Source organism: Pipra filicauda, unplaced genomic scaffold (genome assembly GCF_003945595.2).
Source record: "Pipra filicauda isolate LSUMZ 115617 unplaced genomic scaffold, ASM394559v2 scaffold30_size5312502_pilon, whole genome shotgun sequence".
Classification (NCBI taxonomy): domain Eukaryota; kingdom Metazoa; phylum Chordata; class Aves; order Passeriformes; family Pipridae; genus Pipra; species Pipra filicauda.
Genome location: NW_024104432.1, coordinates 1,608,260 through 1,632,517, shown reverse-complemented (window position 1 = coordinate 1,632,517; position 24,258 = coordinate 1,608,260). Strand labels below are relative to the sequence as shown.

The 24,258-nt window shown below is 38.7% G+C and overlaps 1 protein-coding gene across 1 annotated transcript in view; it reads right to left on the bottom strand.

Annotated features, from left to right (window-relative positions):
- GUCY1A2 (guanylate cyclase 1 soluble subunit alpha 2) overlaps positions 1-24,258 on the bottom strand; it is a 152,927-nt gene that overhangs the window by 106,925 nt on the left and 21,744 nt on the right. Inside the window, exon 4 of the mRNA XM_039383471.1 lies at positions 18,484-19,202. Coding sequence (XP_039239405.1) covers positions 18,484-19,202 — 719 coding nt within the window. The remainder of the gene's footprint in view (positions 1-18,483; positions 19,203-24,258) is intronic.

Here is a 24,258-nt window from a genome sequence, read left to right as displayed (position 1 = left end):
TCAAAAAAAAATCTTACCAAGTTTAAATTAGTTATAATATTTTCTTAGATAATCTTAAGGGCTTTTAATTAGAAGGGCTTTCTGCTGTCCCAGCAGATGGATTCAGCTCAAGGTCTTTGTTGACTGGATCTGAGAACAAACTATAAATGGTTTGGACTGTGAAAATGGTATCAAGGCTGCTGGTTTGGACTAATGTCAACACATAGCATGGCTTATCATGTGATGGTGTGTTTAGCCAACAGTTTCATACCAAAGCAAAGAAAACATTTTGTTCTTATTGGATATTTGAAATCAAGATCAACTTGCTCAATCCCCAGTATCATATTTATTACTATAGCTTATCTCCCCTGTGAAAGAGTCCATTAATAAACAAATAATATTTAGACAGTCACATCATAAATGAAAAAAAGCACAGAAAATGTCAAATATTATAAATACACTCTAGTCATCAAGTTATACAAGAAAAATTTACACCTTTTTAAAATAATTTTTCTCTGTTCCTTTTTCCCTTCCTACTTAAAGTGTTGATGATTTTTTTTTTTTACTTGAAGAGTCAGTGAAACTTCTAAGTTACACCGCACAATGAGACAGCTTATGGCAAATCAGTCTCTTAATGGACATAAGGTACCAAAAAGAAAAATATTTCCCATTCAAACAACTCATCACATCTGCTGCCTTACAGAACAGGAAGCCTGGATGCTGAGCTTCATGAGCAAGCTCAAAGAGATAGAGCTTTTCTCTCACCATTTCTTGTTCAGAAGATAGCAGGATTGGCAGATGTACAAAATGGATTCAGGACTTGCTTTTCATACAAACAGTATTTGTTTATATCTTGGTTCAAATTTGAAGATAGAGTCAGAACATATCCACTCTATTTAGTACTGTGCAGTGTCTAATATATACAGCCTCTTACTGATTTACATAGAATTCTATACAGAATTTGAACAAATTTTACAAGAAAATCACTCACTAACTGGACTGATTCAAAAGATTTGTATTTTCAAAAACAACAGAGAAGAAAACATTTTAAAACTCTAATTAAAAACTATCTAGTAAAAGCATTAGGGAACTTTACCAGTCATTAACAGTAGCATCACAAACCAGTCTCATTTACCAAGTAACAAGGGCAATTCAAGGGCAATCCTATCCATCATGGTTGCTTCCTCCAAGGCCCCTGTTCTAAACAAAAACCTAAAGTATTGGGAGGTCATGTCTTTTTTTGTCTAAAGAAGACTTTTAATGCAGTGTATGTCATATTGCTTTTCATGTTCTACATGAACACGAAATAAATAAGGGTTTACTTGGCAAGATGGTTTCAGAGAAAGGAACTGTTTCATTTGACACTGATAGGTAAACACTTCAAAAGAAAAATTTTGAAAAATGCCTGACAGGATACAGATACTCTACACACTGTTGCAATGTGAACTCCTAAAATACATGTTTATTTTTCATTTATCGGTGTTTTTCCCAATGCAAGCATATATAAATAATTATATATATGGCATCACTGTCTACCTGCTATCAGAGTATCTATGCAAGGTACATTCTGTTACGATGTACACATGAGTAACTAAAGAGTATGGTATAAACAAGTACTACAGATATTATGCTCCTCTAAAAGCAAAAATGGCTACATGCCATATTTTAGACCAATTAAGATATAATTTAAAAATATTATATTATTATTACTATTACTAAATTTGAAAGTAAGAAATTCTAAATTTTTAAATATCAACAGTGGTATAATCAAAATATGTGCTGATGACAACTCGTTTTCCTATTTACTTAGCAGAAATCTTTAAAGTAAAAAATGAAAACACTTCAATGAGAAATAAAAAAAAGAAAATCAAGCAAACTAGTACTCTCAAAAGTAAGTACATTAGTGGATTATCAGCTGCATTACATTACATAATTAAAATGTATTTCTTCACCTCTTCTTTTCAGACTCCTGTGCCAAGCAGATAAGAAAGGCTACCATAGAACTGTTCTTTCTCTCATAAACAAAAGGCAAGGCAACAGAAAATCACACCTTCTGAATTTTATTTTAGTTATATGGTATGGGGGTTCTGTAATTCGAACAATAGGGTACTTGAAGGAATATATTTTTGTCTGATTTCACCTTAGTTAAAATCCTGCCTGCCTCTTTTACAGAAATTTTCATAAATCCTGTTGAATTTAGTGGAGACAGGACTTTTCTTCCAACAAAGATCAGCACTACTAAACATTTGAGCACCAAGCTTTTGTGCAAGTGCAGTGTCAAGTACAAGATTCTGTCTGGCTATCTCAGATGGCCTCAGAAAAATCCCCTTTGCCTATATAAGAACTCATTTGTTTCCTATAGCTTTTTAGCTTTTTCCAAAGCCCTATGTTTTGCAAAATTATATCTGTAACAACCATTTTAGCACTAAATGGGTCCCAGTAACTGGGGCACTCAGGTAAACTTTTCAGGATGTTTCTGATCCCAGTTTAAAACAAACTTTCCCCTCCCACTCCTCTGGGAGAGGTTATTTTAAATCTAGATCACTTTCATGAACAAGAGCAGAGAGTTATATTATTAGGTTCTTCTCACAGATCTACAGTAGCAAATTGACAAATACCCTTTACTTATACATTTCTTCAAAGGGAATAAACCTACAAATTAAATTAATTTCTCAGTCTTAATTCTGCTAAAGGGAAGATGGGTTTACTCATGTCCCTTTACTGTGGGATATCAGTCCTGCCCAGCAGAATGCCTTATTTCTGTTAATTTTCTCTAACTCAAGTGAGAAAGCATCAGGCAGCCTTTAGGTAGATTACTACCTGAAAAAACAAATGCTTGAAGAATTACACAGGGAAAGATCTGTTAAGCTTAAACTCCCCAGGCATATTTTTTTGTGATTCACACAGCACTTCTTTCAAAGAATTAATGCTCACGCTTTTTAATCTGTGAAGGGATCAGAAACTTTCTCTTTTTTTTTTTAATTCCACAACGTTATCAAATACTGATCATCTGTACAATTTTCACTTCGGCAGATAAAATTCACAAACACATGCAGATACTCTAAAAATGTTAATATCTCTTCAGCTTGTAGGAAAACAGAATCTGTTTTTCCTTCGCATGTAATCCTTCTGCTTCCCCAGTCATGTGCAAAAGCTCTGTTAGAACAGCAACCACTAACACTTGCTGTATAATCCACCGTGTAAAACAATTAACAGAGGGAAGCTTAAGGCCATCTCTGATCTGGAAACTAGATATTTCTGTCTTAAATTTGAATATTGCATAGCTAGGAAAAGTGTTACAATAACGTCGCCTTTCCAAAAAGGATCCTCAGTAGGAAAGTACTCTTGCATCTGCTTAAAGAAGCCTCCTGAGTATCCACTTCAGTGAAGACTATTCATGGGAGCAAAAATTTGCACTAGTATGTCCATTAATTTGGATGACTCACTCCCACAATTATTTTCAAATACCAGGGCTACCACGGCTGAAGGGTTGAGGCTTCTCACCAGGCAAGGACCTTGAGACCCTGAAGAAGCTCAGCTGTGATTTGCTCAAGGAGAAGCATATTGCACAAGTAAACCTTGTCCACAGAGAGAGGAGGAGGATTCCCCCTGCTCCAAACTGCTCATGAAACACAGATAAGCTGAAGGCAGTTATAGACAAAAGGATCAGAAGACAGTCAAACAGAGAGGTATATGTCCCAGAATAAATTTTTTCAAAAACATCCAATCTTCACAGCAAGTAAAGAGCCAGGGTCCTGGTTTAGACAGGCGGTCATACAAAGAGAAGTGTATGAAAATAGGTCAGAGAGAGGGCAGAAACACTTCTATAAGGTCATTAGCTTTTTTGCAGCCACTCACTCTGGGAGACACTTGAACAACTTCCATGCCCATCGACCCTCATGAGGTTGCTTTCCTAGGGATATTGATTAGGCTGTTGACTCACTGTTGGGTAAAGCTGCAGCACTGCTCAGCCCACAGTCCCTGGCGCCAGCATGGCTCAGGTCAATGTCACACCAGCAGCCATGACTTGGCTCCTCATTCACAGGCCAGGTTGCACCAGTTTAGAGGTGGATGGAGCTCATCCACATTTTCCAGCAAAATACCACACAGGGTATTTTAGAGTTATTTGTGTGTCCACTATATTTCCTGGCCAGTCTTGTAAATGTCCTTCAAAGTTTTGCCCAGCAAGACCATTCCCACAGAGGCACCTTATATCTTTACCCAGTAATGACTCAGATCAGCACTTGACAACTTCACTGTAACATGGGCTAGTAAAAGGAGCTCAGGAATTGGCCTAAAAAAGTCACTTGTAGCTGAAAGCAAACTCAGAAATAAACACTTAGGATGGATGATCAATCAGTTCTTTCAACTCATAATTGTGTAGAGCTGTATTTTGGCACAGGTGTAAAACAATGTTAGTCACTTCTGATTATTAATTGGCAATTTTTTGGTAATAACCAATTCTGATTATTAATTGGTAATTAATTAATACTGTTAATTAATACTACAATCTCTACTTTTACAGTGACTATAGAAAGAAATCTTAAAATGTCAATCAAATTAACACATTCAAAAATATAAAGCTTTTACAACATTTTAAGTCACGAGTTCTTGAATGGTAAATTCTTCTTTTAGACAAAAAGGCTTTTCTAAAAAGGAAGAGAATTATTTATGATTCCATCTCTTTTAAACTAAAAGAATAAAACACTACAGTTTTTTAGGACATTAATGACTCCTATATAGAAACAAAAGTCCAATTCCCTGAACATGCCATATGGACAGCTTCTGTTACCAAAAGAGTTTCATACTCAAGGCATTTGTAGGAGCATTCACCAAATACATTTTCTCCATTTCATCCTCACAGGAAGGTTTGGGTTGGAAGGGACCTTAAAGATTATCTAATTCCACCTACCCTGCCATGGACAAGGACACCTTCCCCTAGCCCAGGTTGCTCAAAGCCCCATCCAGCCTGGTCTTGAACACTTCCAGTGATGGGACATGGACAACATCTACGGGAAACCTGTTCCAGTGCCTCACCACCCTCACAGGAAATAATTTCTTCCTGATATCTATTCTAAGTCTATTCTCTTTCATTTTAAAGCCATTAGCCCTTGTCCTGTCAGGGCATGCCCCTGTAGAAAGTTCCTCTCCAGCTCTTTCAAAGTCCCCTTTAGGTACTGGAAGCCTGATATAAAGACCCTGCTTGTCCAGGCTGAACAGCCACAACTCTCTCAATGCCAAATGAGACTTTTTTTTCCTCTTCTTGCTCAAAACAAATACCTTCTCCCAAAGTTGCAACTGGGCTGATGATAACTAGTAAGACAAATCAAGACATAACATCTTACTTATCCTGAGCAAAGATACAGGCTTTCGTCCCAGAGTAGCAGCATGATGATACACTTAGCTTAGAACTGTAACTTGATCTATGTCATCAATTAGGGGTCAGGAGATCCTGACCACATCCACTAGTACTTCTCTTTGGTTTTATACTCTCAGGCACATCTGCACACCTGACTACCCTAATACTCACAGAATGAATAGGGTTTTTCTATTGCTACAGGTGTTTCAGAACATTTTACTAAAAAAAATTGTAATTTTTGGACAGTGTAAACAATGGGTCAGTAGGATGATTTTTCAAGTCCTGCTAGTCCAGTAGAGTACCCTGCTGTGTTCACAACATTCAGTGAGCCCCTATATAATTACATGACACCATGGGAAAAAAACAGAATGAGAGCAGTAAGCCAGTTATTTTTAAATACTGTTTATGGATTTGTTAGTGTTATTCCCATGTCCCTAGAACTCTCTATGGAGTTCCCCATCACCCAAAATGGTTCCAAAAGCCTTTCAGGACCCTCTGATGCTGTTGAACATAGCTAGGAAACCTCTTAGATGTTTCTGCATTTTTGGCTGACAGAAAATATTCTCTGTTATTTTATCCTCCTATTCCCAGGAACAAATGCCAGAAACTGAATGTTCAAGACACAGAACAGAAGCTGTCCAATAACTGAATTTGAAGCCTTCCTGAGCAAAGAGGAAGTAGACTGAATCAGCAGTCCATTGAGATGAGTGAGAAAATTTGATGCCCTTTTAATGATATGTTCCATGCTTCTTTCACATGAAAATTAAACAACACTGCTTGTCTGCACGGCACTCACATCACTGCCATAGACAATATTTTTATAGCATATTTTTCCTTTAAAATTAAAAACTAAATACAATTCAGTGAAGCTAGAAAATCGAAGTTCTTTCAATATGAAGTATCTCCTTGAATCTTTGCCAAGCACTGGTATTTTTCCCTTTGGGTCTCAGTGGAGCTCAAATTAACATAGCCTCGTCTGTTTTCTTGGTAGCTCTCCTCTATTGGCATTAACAGAATTCTTGAAAATTGAGGATCTCTTCATTACTTTTGCCTGACTTCTACCAGGTGCAAAGTCCATGGAGGCAGAAAGTACTTTTACAGAGGAGTCATCCAAAAGTCGGTACTGCAAAGGACTCTGAGCCACAGCAGGCACAGCTGAAAACAATCGTCAGGCTTCGTTAATCCATTCAAACATTCCCTCTGCTGAGTGTTTTTGAAGTAACCAAGCAGAAAGCATCAACAGTTTTACAAAAAAATACAACAATTCTTTTAAGTTGAACATTTAAAATACAATTAATTTAGCATTCACTAGACATTCCCCATGAAAGTGTTACACTAATACAAGAAATCAGCGTGTGCTGTATTGTGTAAGATCATTTTGAATACAATCCCTTTCTAATTAAGGTCATACAGATAAGGAGAATCTACTTGATGACTGAAATAATCCAGCACTTTCTGGGGTGGGTAAGATCAAAAGGTGAATTTAAGCTGCAAAGATCCTTAGCATCAGTGGAAGGAGGGGACATAACTGCATCCCCTGATTCACATCTCATGCCTATTCTGCAGCCCATGTCTCAGTGTCACTGAACTTCCCTTCTCAAAAAACCAAAACAGCAGCATGTGCCAATGTGTTGCAGAGGCACCTACCCCCATTATGCACAGAACCAAAAAGAAGTTAGTCTGCCCAGTTGCTACTTTCTTCCTCAATTCATTGGGCATGACTTCACCTTTGTTTTGGGACAGATGTATTGGCCCTTCAATAGCCACGACTGAAGACTTTAAAGTTATCTCAGTTTGAATATCTTTGCCCATTAAAATACCTGCTTAAGAAATGGATTTATTATAAGATTGCTTGCAAATTTGAGGTCATTCTTCAAATTCTTTCAAACACAGCACTAAACTTTTATTTTATGAATTTTCAGAGGCAGCCATCTTTGTAACCTGTCAATGTAAGCCATATGTTTTTTAAACACTTCAATATATTATCTGTACTGTCTTAAGGAGGATCCCCTAGACCTGTATTTTCATTAGAACAGACATTTTTAAAGCTACCAGTGCAACATTTGAGGAGAAAGTACTAGAGGGAAGCACTGAGATGGTACAAAATCAGATCCTACCAACACCAGTCACAACAGCAATCCAGTAAAGCCACTGGAATATTCCTAGGGAGATGCTGTCAGAAAGATACAGCAAACAATAGCTAAAATCTTTATTATGCAGATCACACAATAGGTTTATAACAGTCCCTTCTAGACACAGGGTAAAAAGGATTAAACCTTTACGTTCTCAAAGAAAAAGAAAGGTAATGTGAAAATTAAAACGGAATATGTTTATATTTCTGATATAGTTGCACAAACCCTGCTTTGCCAGTGGGCCCACAGCAGAATGAGAATCATTACAGAAAAAAGCTGTGCAGAATGAACAAGAAGATCAATTCCTGTTCTTAGAAAGAAAGAAAGGAACAGAGTAAAAAGTATTATAAAATACATAAAACTCACAAGGCAGACAGAAACTACATTAGTCAAAATGTACAAAATAATATTTAAATATGTCTTCACCTAGGACTGCATTTTAAAATGTTTACATTTTTTTGAGGTGTTGAAGTACCTCAAATTGTTATTTGTTTGCAATCCGCAAAGAGGAAAAAATTTGTTCTCTTTTAAGTAAAGAGGAAAATTATGTGTTTGGAATATTTTACGTGCTTGTCTTGTGTCCGTGAAAAAAAGAATATTTAATTCTTTTCTCAGATACTCACTAAGTCCTCACTTATAAAAGCCAAAGGTCAGTGACAGGAGCAAGTCATATCAATATTATTTTATGAGTTAAATCATTTCACTCTCTTCAGTTATGATATGAGGTGGGTGCTATATACTTTTAAAAGGAAATGTATCCTAGATAGTTTAGCTGGAGGGCACGTGAATATATATATATGGTTATAAAAGGTATATTCAAAAAAACAACAAAGGAGACAAGCTAAAAAATTTGAGAAATCCTCAAGGCAGCACATTATAAATCTCTAGATTATTTTTTTTTTCCTGTGACTGCTTAGCACTGGCAGAAGAACCTGGGCACATCCCTGTGTTCCCTCTGAGCTTTGTGGCTTATATAACTTCTGCATCTAACATGTTGGTTAGTGAGGTAACTTCTGCCTTAGCACGTCCTAAAACCTCGCAAGTGACAAAGGGCAGCAAATCCACAGTTATCCAACCACTGGTCTGCCCGGCTGGGCTGTACGCTTGAATTGTGACTCCATCCTCAGTAGTGTAAAGAATTGCAAAACACATGCTGAAGTGATGCTGAGCACTACTAGCATGGGCCACCTGCCTGGCTACAGGTGATCTGCTGTTATTGAGACTCTCAGTCTCTTGGAAGACTCTGCAAAAAAGAGCAAGGGTAAATATCACCCTTCCTTGGCAAGAGCAAAAGGCAGCAAAATGTTACCTAGTCAAACTTATTCACATCCAAGACTGCTCAGAGGTATCAGAAACACTGTACCTGGCTAGGTATTAGCAAATCAGCACCTGGCTTTAGTGTCTCAACTTTTTCAAATCACTAGTATCTCACTTTTTCATACTACTGCTAGCTATTCCCAATGCAAAATCAGCTAGGTGTTATTTCATAGTAGTATTCCCTTTGATTAGAGTCTTATGACCTACAAAATCTACAGTGACCGATTCAGCTACATTCCCAGAGTATAAGTGGGTCAAACACAGATACAAGTCACGGTCTATTTTGCATGGGTCCACAGCCTAGCAAAGTTCCTGTTTCATAGAAAGTGTCTGAACTTCAGAGCTTTGCTTCCATGGACATAAAGCATGAAGAATCCAGGACAAGATGCATGCCTAGTGAGCACGAGTAAATGAACATATTTAGAGTCACTCCATGCTGTCAATTACAATTTAAACTCAAAAGACTACATATTTATGAGATATGAATGGAGGAAACAAGACAAGTAGTTTAAAACTGGTCCAAAACTACTGAGCAACACTCAAAACCAAACAGGAAGGGTCCTAATTTGAGGTTTGAAGACAAAATTTCAGGTGGAGAGAAAAAGTGCTAAGCTTTCTCTTTCATGTGGGCTCTTTGGCCATGCAGTGTCATTCTGCAAGTAACCTGGGGTAACTCAGGCTTGCTCTCAGGCACAGTGCATGTCCCAGGAGCAGGGTTAGCAGGAGGTTTGGCATTTGTTGGGTAGAAATGACGTTACAACTGAAAGCTGACAACACACGTAGTGCCAGCCCTCGCATTCACTGCTCCTCGCAGCAATAAACTCAAGTGTTTATGCTCAGAGGCACACCCACATGTTCTCAGGGACTCTGACTTCCCATCCATGTGCTTTTGAGAGCTCATGCACAAAGCCCACTCAATCCACAGAGAGACACTAGGGCTTTCCCCCATCTTTCTAAGTCCACTTCAGCCTCTGCAAAGAGACACAGAAAAGAAATCTCAGCTTGGCTTCATGCATTGCCCAGTTACAAATGCCAGGACAGGAACTAGAAAGGTAAACAGTGACTGAATGTTTCTACTTTGATTCAACCATCCCAGGGAAAATGGTGTTTTATTGACATTGCACTTATTCAGATTAGATGCCATGAAAAGCATAGTCACTCAGAAATTCAGATAAGCAAACGAGGAAAAGGATAAAAATGTATTGTGAATAATCAATACTTAATTTTAGTCAGTGGAAGAAAGAGGTAGGGGAAAAAAGCATTCCTGAAAATCAAACTGCGTTGCATCTGAGTATTCTCACCCTTTAATGTAAAAATTAATGAAATGTACTTTTTTGGTTCTAGTTATGACTTACTGTAATTTAGAAACCCATTCAAAAGCTTTCAATCAAATAGGGAAAGATGGACATTTTCATGTCCAAGCAGTTTCTTTATCATAAAAAATTATACAAATCATAAGAGGGAAGAGCTTACCATGGAGTCAAATTGTTTTAATAACCACTTCAGTCAACAAAACTATTTCCAAACAGCTTCTCTGGTTTTCAGCTAATGGAAATGAGAAGGAAGTATTTTACCTTTAGATTGTTACACTTCAGTCTTATCACTGACAACACATTTAAAATGACATTTTCATTTACCCATCTTAAAGAAGAAATATTAACAATCTTGGGCCAGTTTCACAATATTAAGGTTCTCCAATGCACAACTGTTCACGAGATAAGAAAGTCATGTCATGTATTGTTTCTCATAACCCATCACAATCTCTAGAAGCAGTCAAGCCAGCCAATCCAATCCATCTTGAAAAGCATCAAAGTCCATACACATTTTGACAAGCAAACAGGTGGGATATTAGCATTAGCAGAAACAGAAGACACAAATTTGATTCTGAGAGCTCTATGAGCCTGCCAAGCAATAGGAGCTTAATGTCAAAAGCTGACTGACCATGAATAAATCAGCTCTAGGAAAAAACAGAATTCCTAGATCATAAGTGACAGATGCCCCTTATGCTAGAATGACTTTCAGGCCATTTCGTCTGAATTTTATTAGGAGAGGAGGAAAAACACAGTTACTGAGAAAAGGCAAAACACAAGACTGTGTGCAGTGGGTTTTAAATTACTCTGCCAGTGTCAGGACTGCTCATTTCATTCAGCTGGTCCAGAGCAAAAATACAGAAGTAGCAGATAAGGAATAGACTCTCAGTATAAAAAGGGGGACAATGTACTTTCTGGCATTAAAAAGCATTATTTTTACACAGTTTCCAATGATCAACAAACACAATGGGAAAGTGCTTTGCTTTTGCAAATCAGGCTTGCTTCATAGCTGCTCCACTCTGCTCACAATGTCCACACAGACCTGGCTGAAAGTGGCCAGAGAAGTCTCATCTTCACAGTTTCTAGTAAATAGTGGACCTTATGTCCACAGGATGCCACAGAAGCTGACAGTATGAATTTCCCTGTTTCAAAAGGTGCTAGAGAAAATAATGGAGGAGTGGTTGGGGCGGGGGGCCCATCAAGTGCCACATCCTGGATACCACTGCAAGAGGATATGCTTTTATCCTCAGAGAGCTAAAGCTAGGAGGGAGTTTTACAGAAAAGAACATAGCAGGCTTAAACTTTTTCTTACGTATTTCACCAAGGATTGTTTGTTGGTCACTCTAAGAATCAGCATGCTGGTCTGGGTGGACTTTTCATCACAGAATCATACAATATCCTGAGTTGGAAGGAACCCACAAGGTTCATCAAAGTCCAGCTCCTGGCCCCACACAGGACAGCCCCAAGAATCACACCATGTGCCTGACAGTGTTGTCCAAGCACTTCTTGAATTCTGGGAGGCTTGGTGTTGTGACCACTTCCCTGGGGAGCCTGTTACAGTGCCCAACCACCCTCTGGGTGAAGAACCTTTTCCTAATATCTAACCTAAGCCTCTCCTGACACAGCTTCATGCCATTTACTCAGATTGTGTCGCTAGTCATTGGAGTGAAGTGCCTCTGCTTCCCCTTGTGAGGAAGCTGTGGACTGTGATGTGGTTTCCCCTCAGTCTCCTCTTCTCCATGCTGAACAGACCAAGTGACCTCAGCTGCTTCTCATGCAGCTTCCCCTCAAGGCCATTCACCATCCTTGTGGCTCTCCTTTGGATGCTCTCTAATGGCTTAATATTTTTCTTATTTTGTGGCACCCAAAACTGCACACAGTATTCCAGGTGAGGCTGCACCAGTGCAGAGCAGAGCAGGACAATCAACTCCCTTGACCGGCTGGCGATATTTTGCCTGATTCCCCCCAGGACACAGTTGGCCCTCCTGTCTGCCAGGGCACTGCTGACTCATGTTCAGCTTGCCATTGACCAGGACTCCCAGGTCCCTTTCCATGGCACTCATTCTCCCATCTGTATGTATATCCAGAGTTGCCCCATCATACATGGCAAATACACAGCTGAGTGACTGAAAGGAGTATTTGACTTAGAGGTGGCACGCAATTGTGCTATGGAAGAAGGACTAGATGAATAACTACTCCGTTGAACAAAACAATGAAAATGAACAGGGGAAATTCCCACTGGCTTCCACTGAATCAGCCTACCTTTTAAAATGAACAGTTGTTTGTTACTCAGTACCTTTAAAAATCTGACCATTTACTATATGTCTACCTAAATACTTTAGAATCTAACCTTTCAGACATAGGGTTAGTTGGTTGTTTTTTTAATGTTGGCTTTGGTCTGGATCATTTTTATTTATTTTGCATCTATCTAAATCAGTACATTGGGACAATTTCCTGCTGGGGCAGTCTAGCTCATCCACCACAAACCTCTCCTCCCCACTGACAACAGATGAGGCACTGGCTCAGAGAGCCTGCACCATCAGTAGAGCTATAAAAAGCCTCCTCTACTATTCTGCTGGACATTTTATAATTGCAGAATTAGTGTTTCTTGAAAATCTGAATTATATGAGGCAATATAAAAATTTCAAAGGATTATTTTTGTCAAACCCAGTGTTTAATATTATAAATGTTGTATTATAATTTATAATGTAAGACTTTTTCCTAATAAAATGTATTTTATATCTAAAATTATTGAACAAAACATTTTGACTCACATATATAAACAAAGTAAATTTTTTGCCAGAACATATTTTGCTGAACTGTTAACTAGGAGGTTATTATTTTAATAAAATGACATATTCAAAATTAATACATTCCACCAAAAAAAGTCTGGATACCTCCAATACTGCAGTTTTAGGTGACAGTTTTATTCTTAGACAAGTTCCAAAAGTGTTCACAGGCCTAAGTCAAAGGCCAGTGAGTATCCTTCTAAAAACTGATTTATTTCAAAGGTGGAAAAGGGCTGTTAGTCTGAGCAGAAGAGCAACAATACAAAGAAAATACAGTTGCACAGTATCTGGCAGGGAACCAAATAATTTCTTTCACAATTCACTTTCAAATTTCTTGCCAAGTGCATGCCAAGTCACAGTTTCAGAAAGGTGCCCACAAACCAGTGCTAGTAGGGCTCATCCTGTCAATCCATGCACCAAGAGGACTGAGTCTGGATCGAAGCCTCAGGGACTGTGGTTCTCTGTGAGGGCAGTCCCACCTCCTCTCAATCTGCCCAGCACTTATGGCACAGGAGTGGCACATGAGGAGGACATTAGCCAGAGGCAGAATACCAGGAGAATCGTTCCTTGTATTCCCATTCAGCCAAAAATTGAAGCAATTCCAGCCATCTCACTGTACTGTCAAGGAGATGAGTATTTATAACATGTCACAGATGGTCTTGTTCATTATTATAGTCAGAAAACGACTGCACTCAGGAAGTACCTATCAGGAGCTTCCAGCCCTTGTCTGGTCAAGAAATGTTGGGAGGGACATCAACCTCTCCTCCTGTTACATTCACAACTTACTACTGGGTTATCGGCTCTCTCACGTTAGTACCTTCATGGGAAGGAAACCTCAGTGGATCAGCTTGACATGGATTTCAGAACACTCCATCAGATGAGTTCAGACCTAGTCCTCTCAATTTAAACTATTTCTTATTCCATAGGTGATTCCACTAACATTCTTTGAACTACTGTGAAGTACTGTTATGTTAAATACGTGTGAGGTTATAAGCTATCAATCCCAAATGGTTAACTGTCTCAATAAATGTATTTTTGATTGTTGCAATAAGTAATTGCTCCCAGAGAGAGAGGCGGAGAATGAGTTTCCTTAGGGAGGTGAAATAGCAAGATTTGTGACCTTGTTATTTAGGGATAATACCCAAAATTTGGAAAATCTGACCAGAGTGCTAGTGAAGCACTCTGGTTAAATGCACAAAAGAAACCCTAAATAAAAATTAGTGTGAAACGTGAAAAACAACAGAATGTTCCTATAAGAAGTAGAGCAACGGGACCCTAATAGTCCCTTCAGCATCTGGTTAATACCATACTATAAACAACAAACAATAACAAGAATTTAGCTGCATGGGAAAACTGGAAACCTCAGAAATTCAGCATTTATACATCTAAAGACCTCTTTACTAGGAATCCTGATCTAAAGACAGTCATTATTGTTACTACAGAAAATTTTCAACATGCAGAATAATCAAGAGGAAAAACCCAAAGCATCAGTGTGGGTAACTTGATTACTGCAGAAAATAAAATTGAAAGACAGAAGGATGGAGGGAAGAAAGGATGGAAGCAAACCATCACATCCTGTCTTACTCTATATTACTTTGTAGAATTTGATTATTCACAGACTTACAAGTGGGTTTAATTGCAAACTTATAAGTACAGGTAAAGTCAGGAAGAGTAAAGACCTAATGCTTAGTACTTTGTGGAATAAATGCTTGCATTGTCCACATGTGTCTATTGTATAATGGAGACTGACATATCAGCCAAGCAAACACTAAAACATTAGAATTATGACTCAGAAGTAAAAATAATATTGAAAATTGGAACTAAAGCTAGGTGTCCATATTCTTCAGGTGGAGAGTTCTTTTCTTCTGCTTGGTCCCTAGAACAATGGGATCCTGTAAATGCTCTGAGCTCCATAGAATAACTGGTGATATATCAAATTAACAAAACTATCAAATTAACAAAACTTTGCTGAGATATTAATGCATGAGGCTGTGCTTCTGCAAAGATGTACATACAGCTCCACAGGAAGTACTACCTATCACCCAGACCTCATAGGACTTACATTAGAAATTTAGGATAGTGTTATTTATTCCAGTGATTCAAATACCAGTAAACTGAAGCACACAAAAGAGCCTTTAAATTAATGGGACAAGCACTAAGCACCCTGAAAGTCAGGACAGGTGGGTTTTTTCATTTTGCTTATGGGTGTTTAATTAGGGAAAGATCATGATTTGTGACTTACTTTCATCTTAACATAGAGCTGGTGTGAGTCTTTCTTACTGCAAATCTTAAAAAATATATAATTTATGTATTGAAATTAAGGTAAAAGTCTTTTGAAGAGAGACTGAAAGGTCTTCTGTTCATTACAAAGCCTTTTGATTTTTATTTTTTTTTGAGGAAACACTAAGCTATCTGAACAGCTTCAAAACTGCAGCAGAGCTGTCTGAGTCACAGGCCTACAACTGCCATTTAAGGTAACCAAGTCTGAAAAGTGTTGGTTATTGCAAAGTCAGAATTCTATTAAAAAAAAATATAAACAGGTATAAGTGAGATGCAATTCCAGCATGAACTGAATAGAGATGTGTTACAGAGAAATAGGTAAATAGGTAAATACCTAAGTCAGTTTCTCATGACTTTTAAGCAGCATCATGCTTACAGCCACTGATCCACCTGCCTAATATTCAACTTCCAAACAAGTGTTTGCAAATTGGAAAGAATTCCTAAACAAGCTACAAGAGTGACATGAGCTATGGGAAAATAATATGGCATGCAGTTCCCAAGGCTCAGTCTACTTTTTTATCCATAAAGGACTTGAGCATGACATAAGCTGTATTGCTGTGTTTCTCCTCTCAAAATCTATGTAAGCAAGACAATCACAGTTTCCAAAACTGTGAAACTTTTCATTTTTTAAAAAAGGGAATATCTAGCAAAATGCATCACATGTTGATCTTTTTGTTAACTATTCACAAACAAAAACTTCTGTAAAGCGCTTATAAAATGGGTGAGACAGAAGAAAATACCTCTTAGCTAAACTGATGTTCTCAAATTAATTCCCGTGCCCGCAGCACAACATTTACCTTAGCTCCCCTGCTCCTCACCATCACCCTTTTATGTTTCATTTACGCCTTACTCTTCAAGAGACAATTTTTCTCCTAACTGCTGGCAGACAAAAGATTTTCTTTACTGCCATCCCCTTTTTCTGTGGTGCTAGTACTGACACTTGCTGTCCAGGGTCTCACTCTACACATGACTTTAAGATACAGAGGGTCACTCTCCCAAGAGGAAAGTGGGCCCACCACTGATTCAATTCATTACCCACCTGTAATGACACATGGTACAAACTACAGCAATGACACATGGTACAAACTACAGCAATGACACAAGGATGCACTCAGAACTGCACAGCTTGACGGTACAGAACAACCATTTCAAGTGAGAGTTGCTTCGCAAACTGGCTACTAAACCCTGCCTCTAGCAAGCTCCACTCCTGCCACTTTTCCTAAGAGCAAGCCACAAGAATATGAAACCTCCCCAGGTAAGAGAATATATTGTGTTTAACTTGCAACTAAAAAGGGAAAAATGCTTTAAAAGTCTCCCTCCCAGATCTAAACTTTCTTCTTTTTCAGAGTGATTTACAGCAGATTCATGAAGAGCAGAGGATGGTTGAAGGGCTGTGACTGCCCCGGGGCAGGGGAAGGTGTCTGAGAGGGATAGGCAGGCTGCACAGGAGGAAGGTGCATGAAACGAGACTCTTTCACACAAGAAACAATTATCTCAAACTCCCTTTTGGTTTTAAGCATGTTGAACTACATCAACTAACACAAAATGAAAAGCACTATTTTGCTTCTCTTGGGGGAACATGTTGTTTCCAAAGGAAAATGCGTCAGAAACATGTTTATTGTTTCATCCAAAGAGTATTGCCAAAGAGGAGATGGAAATCATTGCTGCAGTAAGAAGTGGCTATATTTTGAACCACAGAAACATAAAATGGTTTGGTTTGGAAGGGACCTTAAAGATCATCCAGTTCCACCCTGCTCTGGGTAGGGACACCTTTCACAACATCAGCTTGCTCAAAGCCTCACTCAACCTGGCCTTGAACACCTTCAGGGATGGGGCATCCACAGCTTCTCTGGGAAACCTAATCTAGTGCCTCGACACCCTCACAGTAAAGAATTTCTTCCTAATATCCAACCTAAACCTACCCTCTTTCAGTTTAAAGCCATTCCCCTTTGTCCTATCACTACATGCCCTTGTGAAAAGTCCCTCTCCAGCTTTCTTGTAGGCCCCCTCTATGTACTAAATGGTGCTATGAGGTCTCACACTCCCTAGGGCTGTCTTTTAGGGAGTAGATGTGACTGCTGCTACTCCTGGCCCTGCCTACACCTCAACAGCTACTCTGGTGAAAGCTGCCAGCTCCTGGTGGTTCTGGCACTCCCCTGGGGTTCCCCTGGCTCAACTGCAATCCTCCACTGCCCTGTGGGATGTGCCTGCACTGGAACTATCACCTCAGTGAATTGAAAAGAACCCAGAACTCAATATGCAGTTACCACAGGAGTTTTTCTGAAATGCTGGCCCAGTGCAAGCAGCAAAACTGGGCTGGAGTTTCTCAAGCTGTATCCAGACCACCTAAATGGTTAGTGTGGCACCCATAGGCAGAACTTAGGTGTCTAGGGGGATTGAGATGAGTATTCTTGGGGGCTACCTCTTAAAACCCCTGGAAATTAATAATTTGTTCAATTAATGGCAGCAGTATTTCCAAGGCACCCACACGCAGGCTTTCAAGCCTTAAGCAAGCCTTAATGTTAGCATTATGTAGCTTGGTGCATAAAAGCTGGAACCCAACTTCACACCCAAAAGCATTCCCATAATTCAAGGATAGGCAGTGAGACAAACTCCATTCAGCCTCTGGAGAAGTCCACTCTAAAGACACGTTCTCAGCTTACTCACCTAGAATGCACTGAACTCAACACAGGGCTCACTAGTTAAGGCAGCTTCCTCCTAAAACACTGAGGTGAAAAGGTAGTGTAGGAGGACAAGTGCCTATTTAAATGACTGGAAAGCATTAAAACTGGTGTAAGTGATGCTCCATACCACTTACAGTTCTTTTTTCCTTGAGTGCAGGGTGAGAGGTAAGAAGAAACATATAAGAAAGCAGCATTCCAAAGTAGGAAAGATATAATAAGGTGGCAATGTGACCCCTGCAGTGGGAATCTTTCAAAAAAAATAGCAAAAGCTAGTCTCTAGTAAACATCTTAAAAACTGTTATTGTTACCATAATATAGCTGGAGTGAAATTAAGGATTAGCTATAGGTATTTTGTAAAATTCCTCATCCTTTTGATTTAAGCTGCACTATTCAGCTCCACAGTGCAGAACTTTCTGAATAGTGCAATGTCACAATTTGCTACAACATCACAGGCAAAGTTTATAAATAATTTAGGAAAATATTCACTTGGTTGGGGAATATCACTTAGCCCCTGTTTGCAAGGCATAAGTGAGCTTTCTAAGCACACAGGACTTGAGCTGCTTTTCTCTGAGTAAATAATCCTCTCCTATCACACACATATAAGCACATCCCCTTGCAAATTAATGTTCTTACCTTATCTTTATTTTCAGAGTCGGAATCCTCAAGTTTGGTCCGAATGACAAAGGGAGTAGATAATCTCAGGAGAACTCGTTCAAATGTGGCACTGATTTTAGGAGAAACTATGTCGAAGCAGTCTTGAAATTTCAGGGTTTTATGAGTGTCACATCTGAGCTGCTTCCTAAGACCTTCTCCAAGCTGGAGAACCAGCATGTTTGGATCAAACATCAGGTGAAAGGGGAAAGCTCTGCAGAAGGTGCTGATGCTAATCCTCAGGTCTAAGGGGGACTGGGAAGTTCCTGGTGGAAGTGCTTTTGTGATATTTGCATTTTCATGTTCTTTGATAAGGAAAGTCAGACAACTGCAGTTACCTGGGTTTGTCCCCTCTGAACACAACTTATCATTTGTGACCTGTTCTACTTCCACTTCCAAGTGGTAAATCTTCTTTGCTGCTGCTTTTATCATTCCTGTCATTGCAAATCCCACAATCTGATGTGGGTGAAAGTAATGAAGCATGAGATTGCCTTCAGGGAGTTCTTTGCATAGGAAAGAAGGGGATTCCAGGGTGGCCTGTCTTCCAAATGAAGTTCTAATATGCTCCAGCAAAGCATCAAAGCCATTGAAGAAGTCTTGAAGGGTCCCACCTACAGCTCGAAGAACTCTTTCATTCTCATCAAAGCAGATATTGAAGAATTCCTCCCCAAACTTTTCTTGCATTTCCTCAAACTTCAGACCTATAGGACAAGGAGACACTGATATCAATAACAAATGTTACTGTGTCACATTTTCCCTTTGTCCTCTATTTGCTCAGTATTTTTCCAAGTCAGTGAGAGTGGCTTTTTCACTGGATACCTAACCCACAGGTTTTCTGTGGTGGTTGGGAATAACCATAGAAGCCATTTTTGCCCGTCATTTTAAGTCCTCATGCTTTCAGCTTGCTGCCTCAGTTATTTGTGGGCCTGTCTCCTTTTCCCTGCTGGAATCCAGGATACGTTACAACTTCCCTGACTTTCGCATGTCACATGCAGTCCACTGTGTGAATGCACCCAGCCAATGGCTGCATCCCTTCCACTGCTGACCTTCCTCATTCAAAAATGAGGCTTCTACTTTTATAATCCCTCTGTTCACTGCCTCTGTGAGGGATCCAGTTCCCCCCAGGTTGAAGAATAAACTACTGGAAGAGCTCAAAGTCAGGCGTTTGGCTTTCCATAAGCAGTGTAAAAACCCTGCAGTCAGATGACACTTTAATAGCTGGTAGAGTGGTGTTGTGCATTTTGGGGGTTTTTTCAGTCAAAATACTTCTATCATTATAGGCATTAGGCTCTGCCAGAAGATACAAAGGAATAATTACTTCTTTTTGGTTGCCTGAAAAGGAGAGCAAAACTTTTCCATTTTAGGCTTCTACCTACACTTATCCATCCTTAAAAAATCCTGCCTCTTAGAGCAATCTAAACTGCTAGACAGGACAACTCTGCAATATCTCACAATGTCACTTCAAGTTTCCATCACAGAAATTCAAAAGGTTTTGATTTACAGAGGTGATAAGGCTGGCATTGTTGAAGTGATGAAAAAAATATCAGTAATGGAAATGTATCAGATCCTGTTCCAGTTTGTTATTTGCCATTTTAAGGATAACCTAGAAAAATATTTTTGACATGGTTATTAAACATTTTCCTCTGTTTTATTTCAAGTTAAGTTTTGCTCTGTTAAGTTTTATCCGTATATATCCCTATATCATAGCAGAGTTACAAAATTCATCACATATGTTTGCATTCTTTTAAGATGTAATAGAATAAAAAGAAGTACGAATCAGCTGTATGTGAACTACAAACATCCAGCAAGAATTTTCAAAGGAAATTAATATAGGAATTCACATAGTTCCTTCAATGTATTACAATCAAATCACATCACATTTCAATCAGCTAGTCAAACACCTTAATATTTATCCTAAATTCAAACAGAAATGAAGGGCAGTTATTTCTTTCCTGAGGGCACAACAGGCCCTTTATTTTTATCTGTATTCAGCATTCTTTATAGCATTGATAATATCCCTGCGGATCACTGAACTTCGCATTGTTTAGATTGCTTGGATGCTTGGGAAGAACAGTGTGATAAGTGACTTTTATGCCCAAGAGGTAAAACAGGACAGAAGTAGTCATGTTGTTTGCAGACTATAACCTTTAATAATCTCAAGGCAGTGTCTGAACTGCCTTATGCACACAGGCATAGTTATAATGATCAATATTCACAAGGGATGTGAGTGTTCCCCAGCTTTGCAATCTGCAATGATAGTTTTGTTTGGAACTTTTATGATTAATAGCCAATTAAAATTCATAAAATTACATATATAAATATGACAACATGAGAACATGACAAAGCATATTTTATAAGAGTAGTAATAGTAGTAATTTGGGAAAGTTCACTCAAATGCCATTACTCATAATCAAATTTGGTCACTAAACTAGGTTATTACAAAAATATTCCCAGGATCTTTTATGACCACAGATGGTCAGCTCTGCAGTTAAGCCAAAAGAAAGTACCTCTGGTACACAATGCCCCCTAATATCCTGACTCAGAAGACTGTGTGCCAATTCCTGACTCATTGCCGCTACGTCTGTATAACATGGTGCTGTAATACCTTACACAAATATATTCACTATAACCCAAAAATAATTAAATTCTAACCCATATCAATAATGTCATAACTGAATATTAATAGCAAGAAGCTAAGAAATCATCATATTCATATTCATACACAAACAGATATTCATATTTTAAATCTCATTGTTCTGTAGAGTGAACGGGGAGCAGTTTTAGTCTGTGTGTAAAAGTGAGCAGCCTAGCAAAGGCACCCAAGGCTGTAAGATTGCAGAGGCTCTGAAAGCATGGGAACAGAACAGTATCAGAAACCCTGGGGCTATTCAGACAAATGACCAAATACATCCCACAAAGCTGCCCAAAACAACAGTATAGGTGAACTGTCTTTAAAGTGTTTTATAAAATTACAGTAAAACAGTGGGTTGCCCTGGTGCAACTAAGTGAAAATAGGGTTTGCAGAACTGATCACTCCTGTACTTTACTGCTACATATGCAAGCCTCATCTCATTATCATTAATTGGAATCTCAGTATTTGGCCCAAGGTTTTGCTGATTGTTTTAGCTTGGTCTTGTCATCCATCCTGGAGGATTGCCTGTTCAATCTGGATGCAACTGACTCCAAGCAACATGAATTATACTATGAAATGTAGGTAAATGACCTGGTTCAAGGACATGCTACTACTTTTAAAAACAGTTTAGCTTGGAATTGAGTTACACACAGTACCAGCAGAAAATTAGATTAGCTCTAATAGAAAAATGAGTATGACCAAACTCAACCAAACTGCTGGTCTCCTTAGACAGGAATTTTCTCTCTAACAACAGACACTAAGAGATACTATGAGAAACCGAGAAAATTTAAATTAAGTCAAACAACCCTCTAAAACAAAAATGCATAATGTACCTATCAGGGAAGTTTCTTCCTAAGCCTTACCAACAAGAGATTTTTTGCTTGAAGCATATTTTTCCATTAAAGTAAAAATATCTATTTAATAAATTCCTATTATACAAACACACATATTTCTGTACAAGGCTATTTGCTTCAGTGATGTGTTTGTGTGAAGTGGCACAAAATATTTTGTATGTATTTCTTACTGACTTATTCCTGCCTCTCCTATTGAAACAAATGATGAACAGATGCATACCTAGCATTAACTCTGTAAATACTTCATTATAACATTTTCATATAATCTTTTCATTATAAATGATGAAACATATAAATGATCACAATCTTCCGAATATCTTATGTGGGTTTTCTCCCTACACATATCACTATACATACCTATTGTATTTTAAGCCCAGCTGGCAACTAAGCACCATGCAGCCACTTGCTCACCCCCTTACCCCAGTGGAATGAGGAGAAGAATCAAAAGTAAAATTTGTAGGTTAAGAACAATTTAATGATTGAAACAAAAGGAAATAATAAAGAAAAACAAGTGATGCACAATACAACTGCTCACCACCCACTGATTGATGCCAGACCTTGTCCCCGAACCCAAACTGGCCCCCCTTCCAGGTAACTCCACCAGTTTATATACTGGGCATGACGTTCTGTGGCATGGAATATTCCTTTGGCCAGCTATGCTCCCTCCCAGCTTTGTTGTGCCCCTCCTCACTGGCAGAGCATGAGACACAAAAAAAGTCCTTGACTTAGGATAAATACTACTTAGCAACAACCAAAACATCAGTGTGTTATCAACATTATTTTCATGCTGAATCCAAAACACAGCTCTGTAACAGCTACTGAGAAGAAATTAACCCTATCCCAGATGAAACCGGGACAATACCAGATTGGGAGACAGTTTTATTACGTATAGAAAAATGTGCTTGTTAAAAAAGAATAAATTCTAGAATTCATTGTCTCTATAGTGCATACTTTTGTCCTAGTTAGAACAGCTGGGACCAGTTCATCACTGTACGGGTGTAACCCAAAACTGTGTATTCTATAGCCTTCCATGCCATTTCCCAGAAACTGTTATCAATGAACCATTTACACCATCTGCCCATAGAGCCTGACTCCTCGGGCTATAAACTGGGTGTTAAGAGGCCTGCGAGATAAGAGGATGCTCTTGTCCTCATACCCATTGTGGAACTCCCCACCCTTAGGGAGATACTGGGCATTCCTGCCTGAACTGGAGGATATATAATCTTGAGGTTTTGGGACTTTTTTAACCACTCATGGGACCCAGAGGAAGACTGCAGACCACCACACTCAACCAGACTGCAACCACCGCTCTTGACCAGACTGCAACCACCACTTTTCAACCAGACTGCAACAGCACTCTTGACCAGACTGCAATCACCACTCTTGACCAGACTGCAACAGCACTCTCACCAATGGGTTTTCCCCTCTCCTTTTACTTTGGACTCAGGGGGCCCAATGAACACCACTCTGTTCATGCTCCGGGATGCTGGGTTCTACATTTGGGTTTTGTGGGTTAAAACCAATTGTTTGTCTGTATAATCGTACTTATTGTATTATTTTATTAAATTGTTATTCTGATTTATAATCTCTCTTTTGAGTTGGGTTCATTTCCCCTGCTGGTTTACCTTTAAACCAGCACAACTTTATTACATTTGGAGACCTCTACAGCATAGTAACTACCTTTAAAAATTACATTTGGCATGATTTCCAATTTCAGAGTATTTGGTATTTTTTTCTTTTTCTTTTATTCTGCGAAAAGGCAAAATCAAAATAATCTTTTTTTATAACCTTCAGGCTATACACCTACATAAATAGTCCAACCTTTTCAAACTCATCTCACATTAAATTGTTTCTCTGTTTAATTTTGCAATGGAATAATTCAAATTGAAGACGGCTCTGAAAATGTGAATCAACTTCTGTCCAGCAAAATCGACAATTTGCTATTCCTTTCTGAAAAGCAGGGATTTCCATTCTTTCTTTTTCATTGTGGACCTCTAAGCAAAATTTTCATTCAGCTGCCCAGAAAAAAATAATGTTTGAGATCTTGTATGGGTGCTCAGCACTTCCAAATGCAGAAGCCACTGCGCTCCCACATCACCTCATGTATGACCCCAATACAGCTTTCTAATGAGCCCTTGCTTGCAATTAATCAGTAGGAAAAAGCCTTCCTTAGTTTCACCAAGACACTCCATTAAATGGTAGTGATACAAAAAAAGCAAAAATCATCCTAACACTCTGCTGTTACCCAGTCGAAGTAATTTATTATTTTGA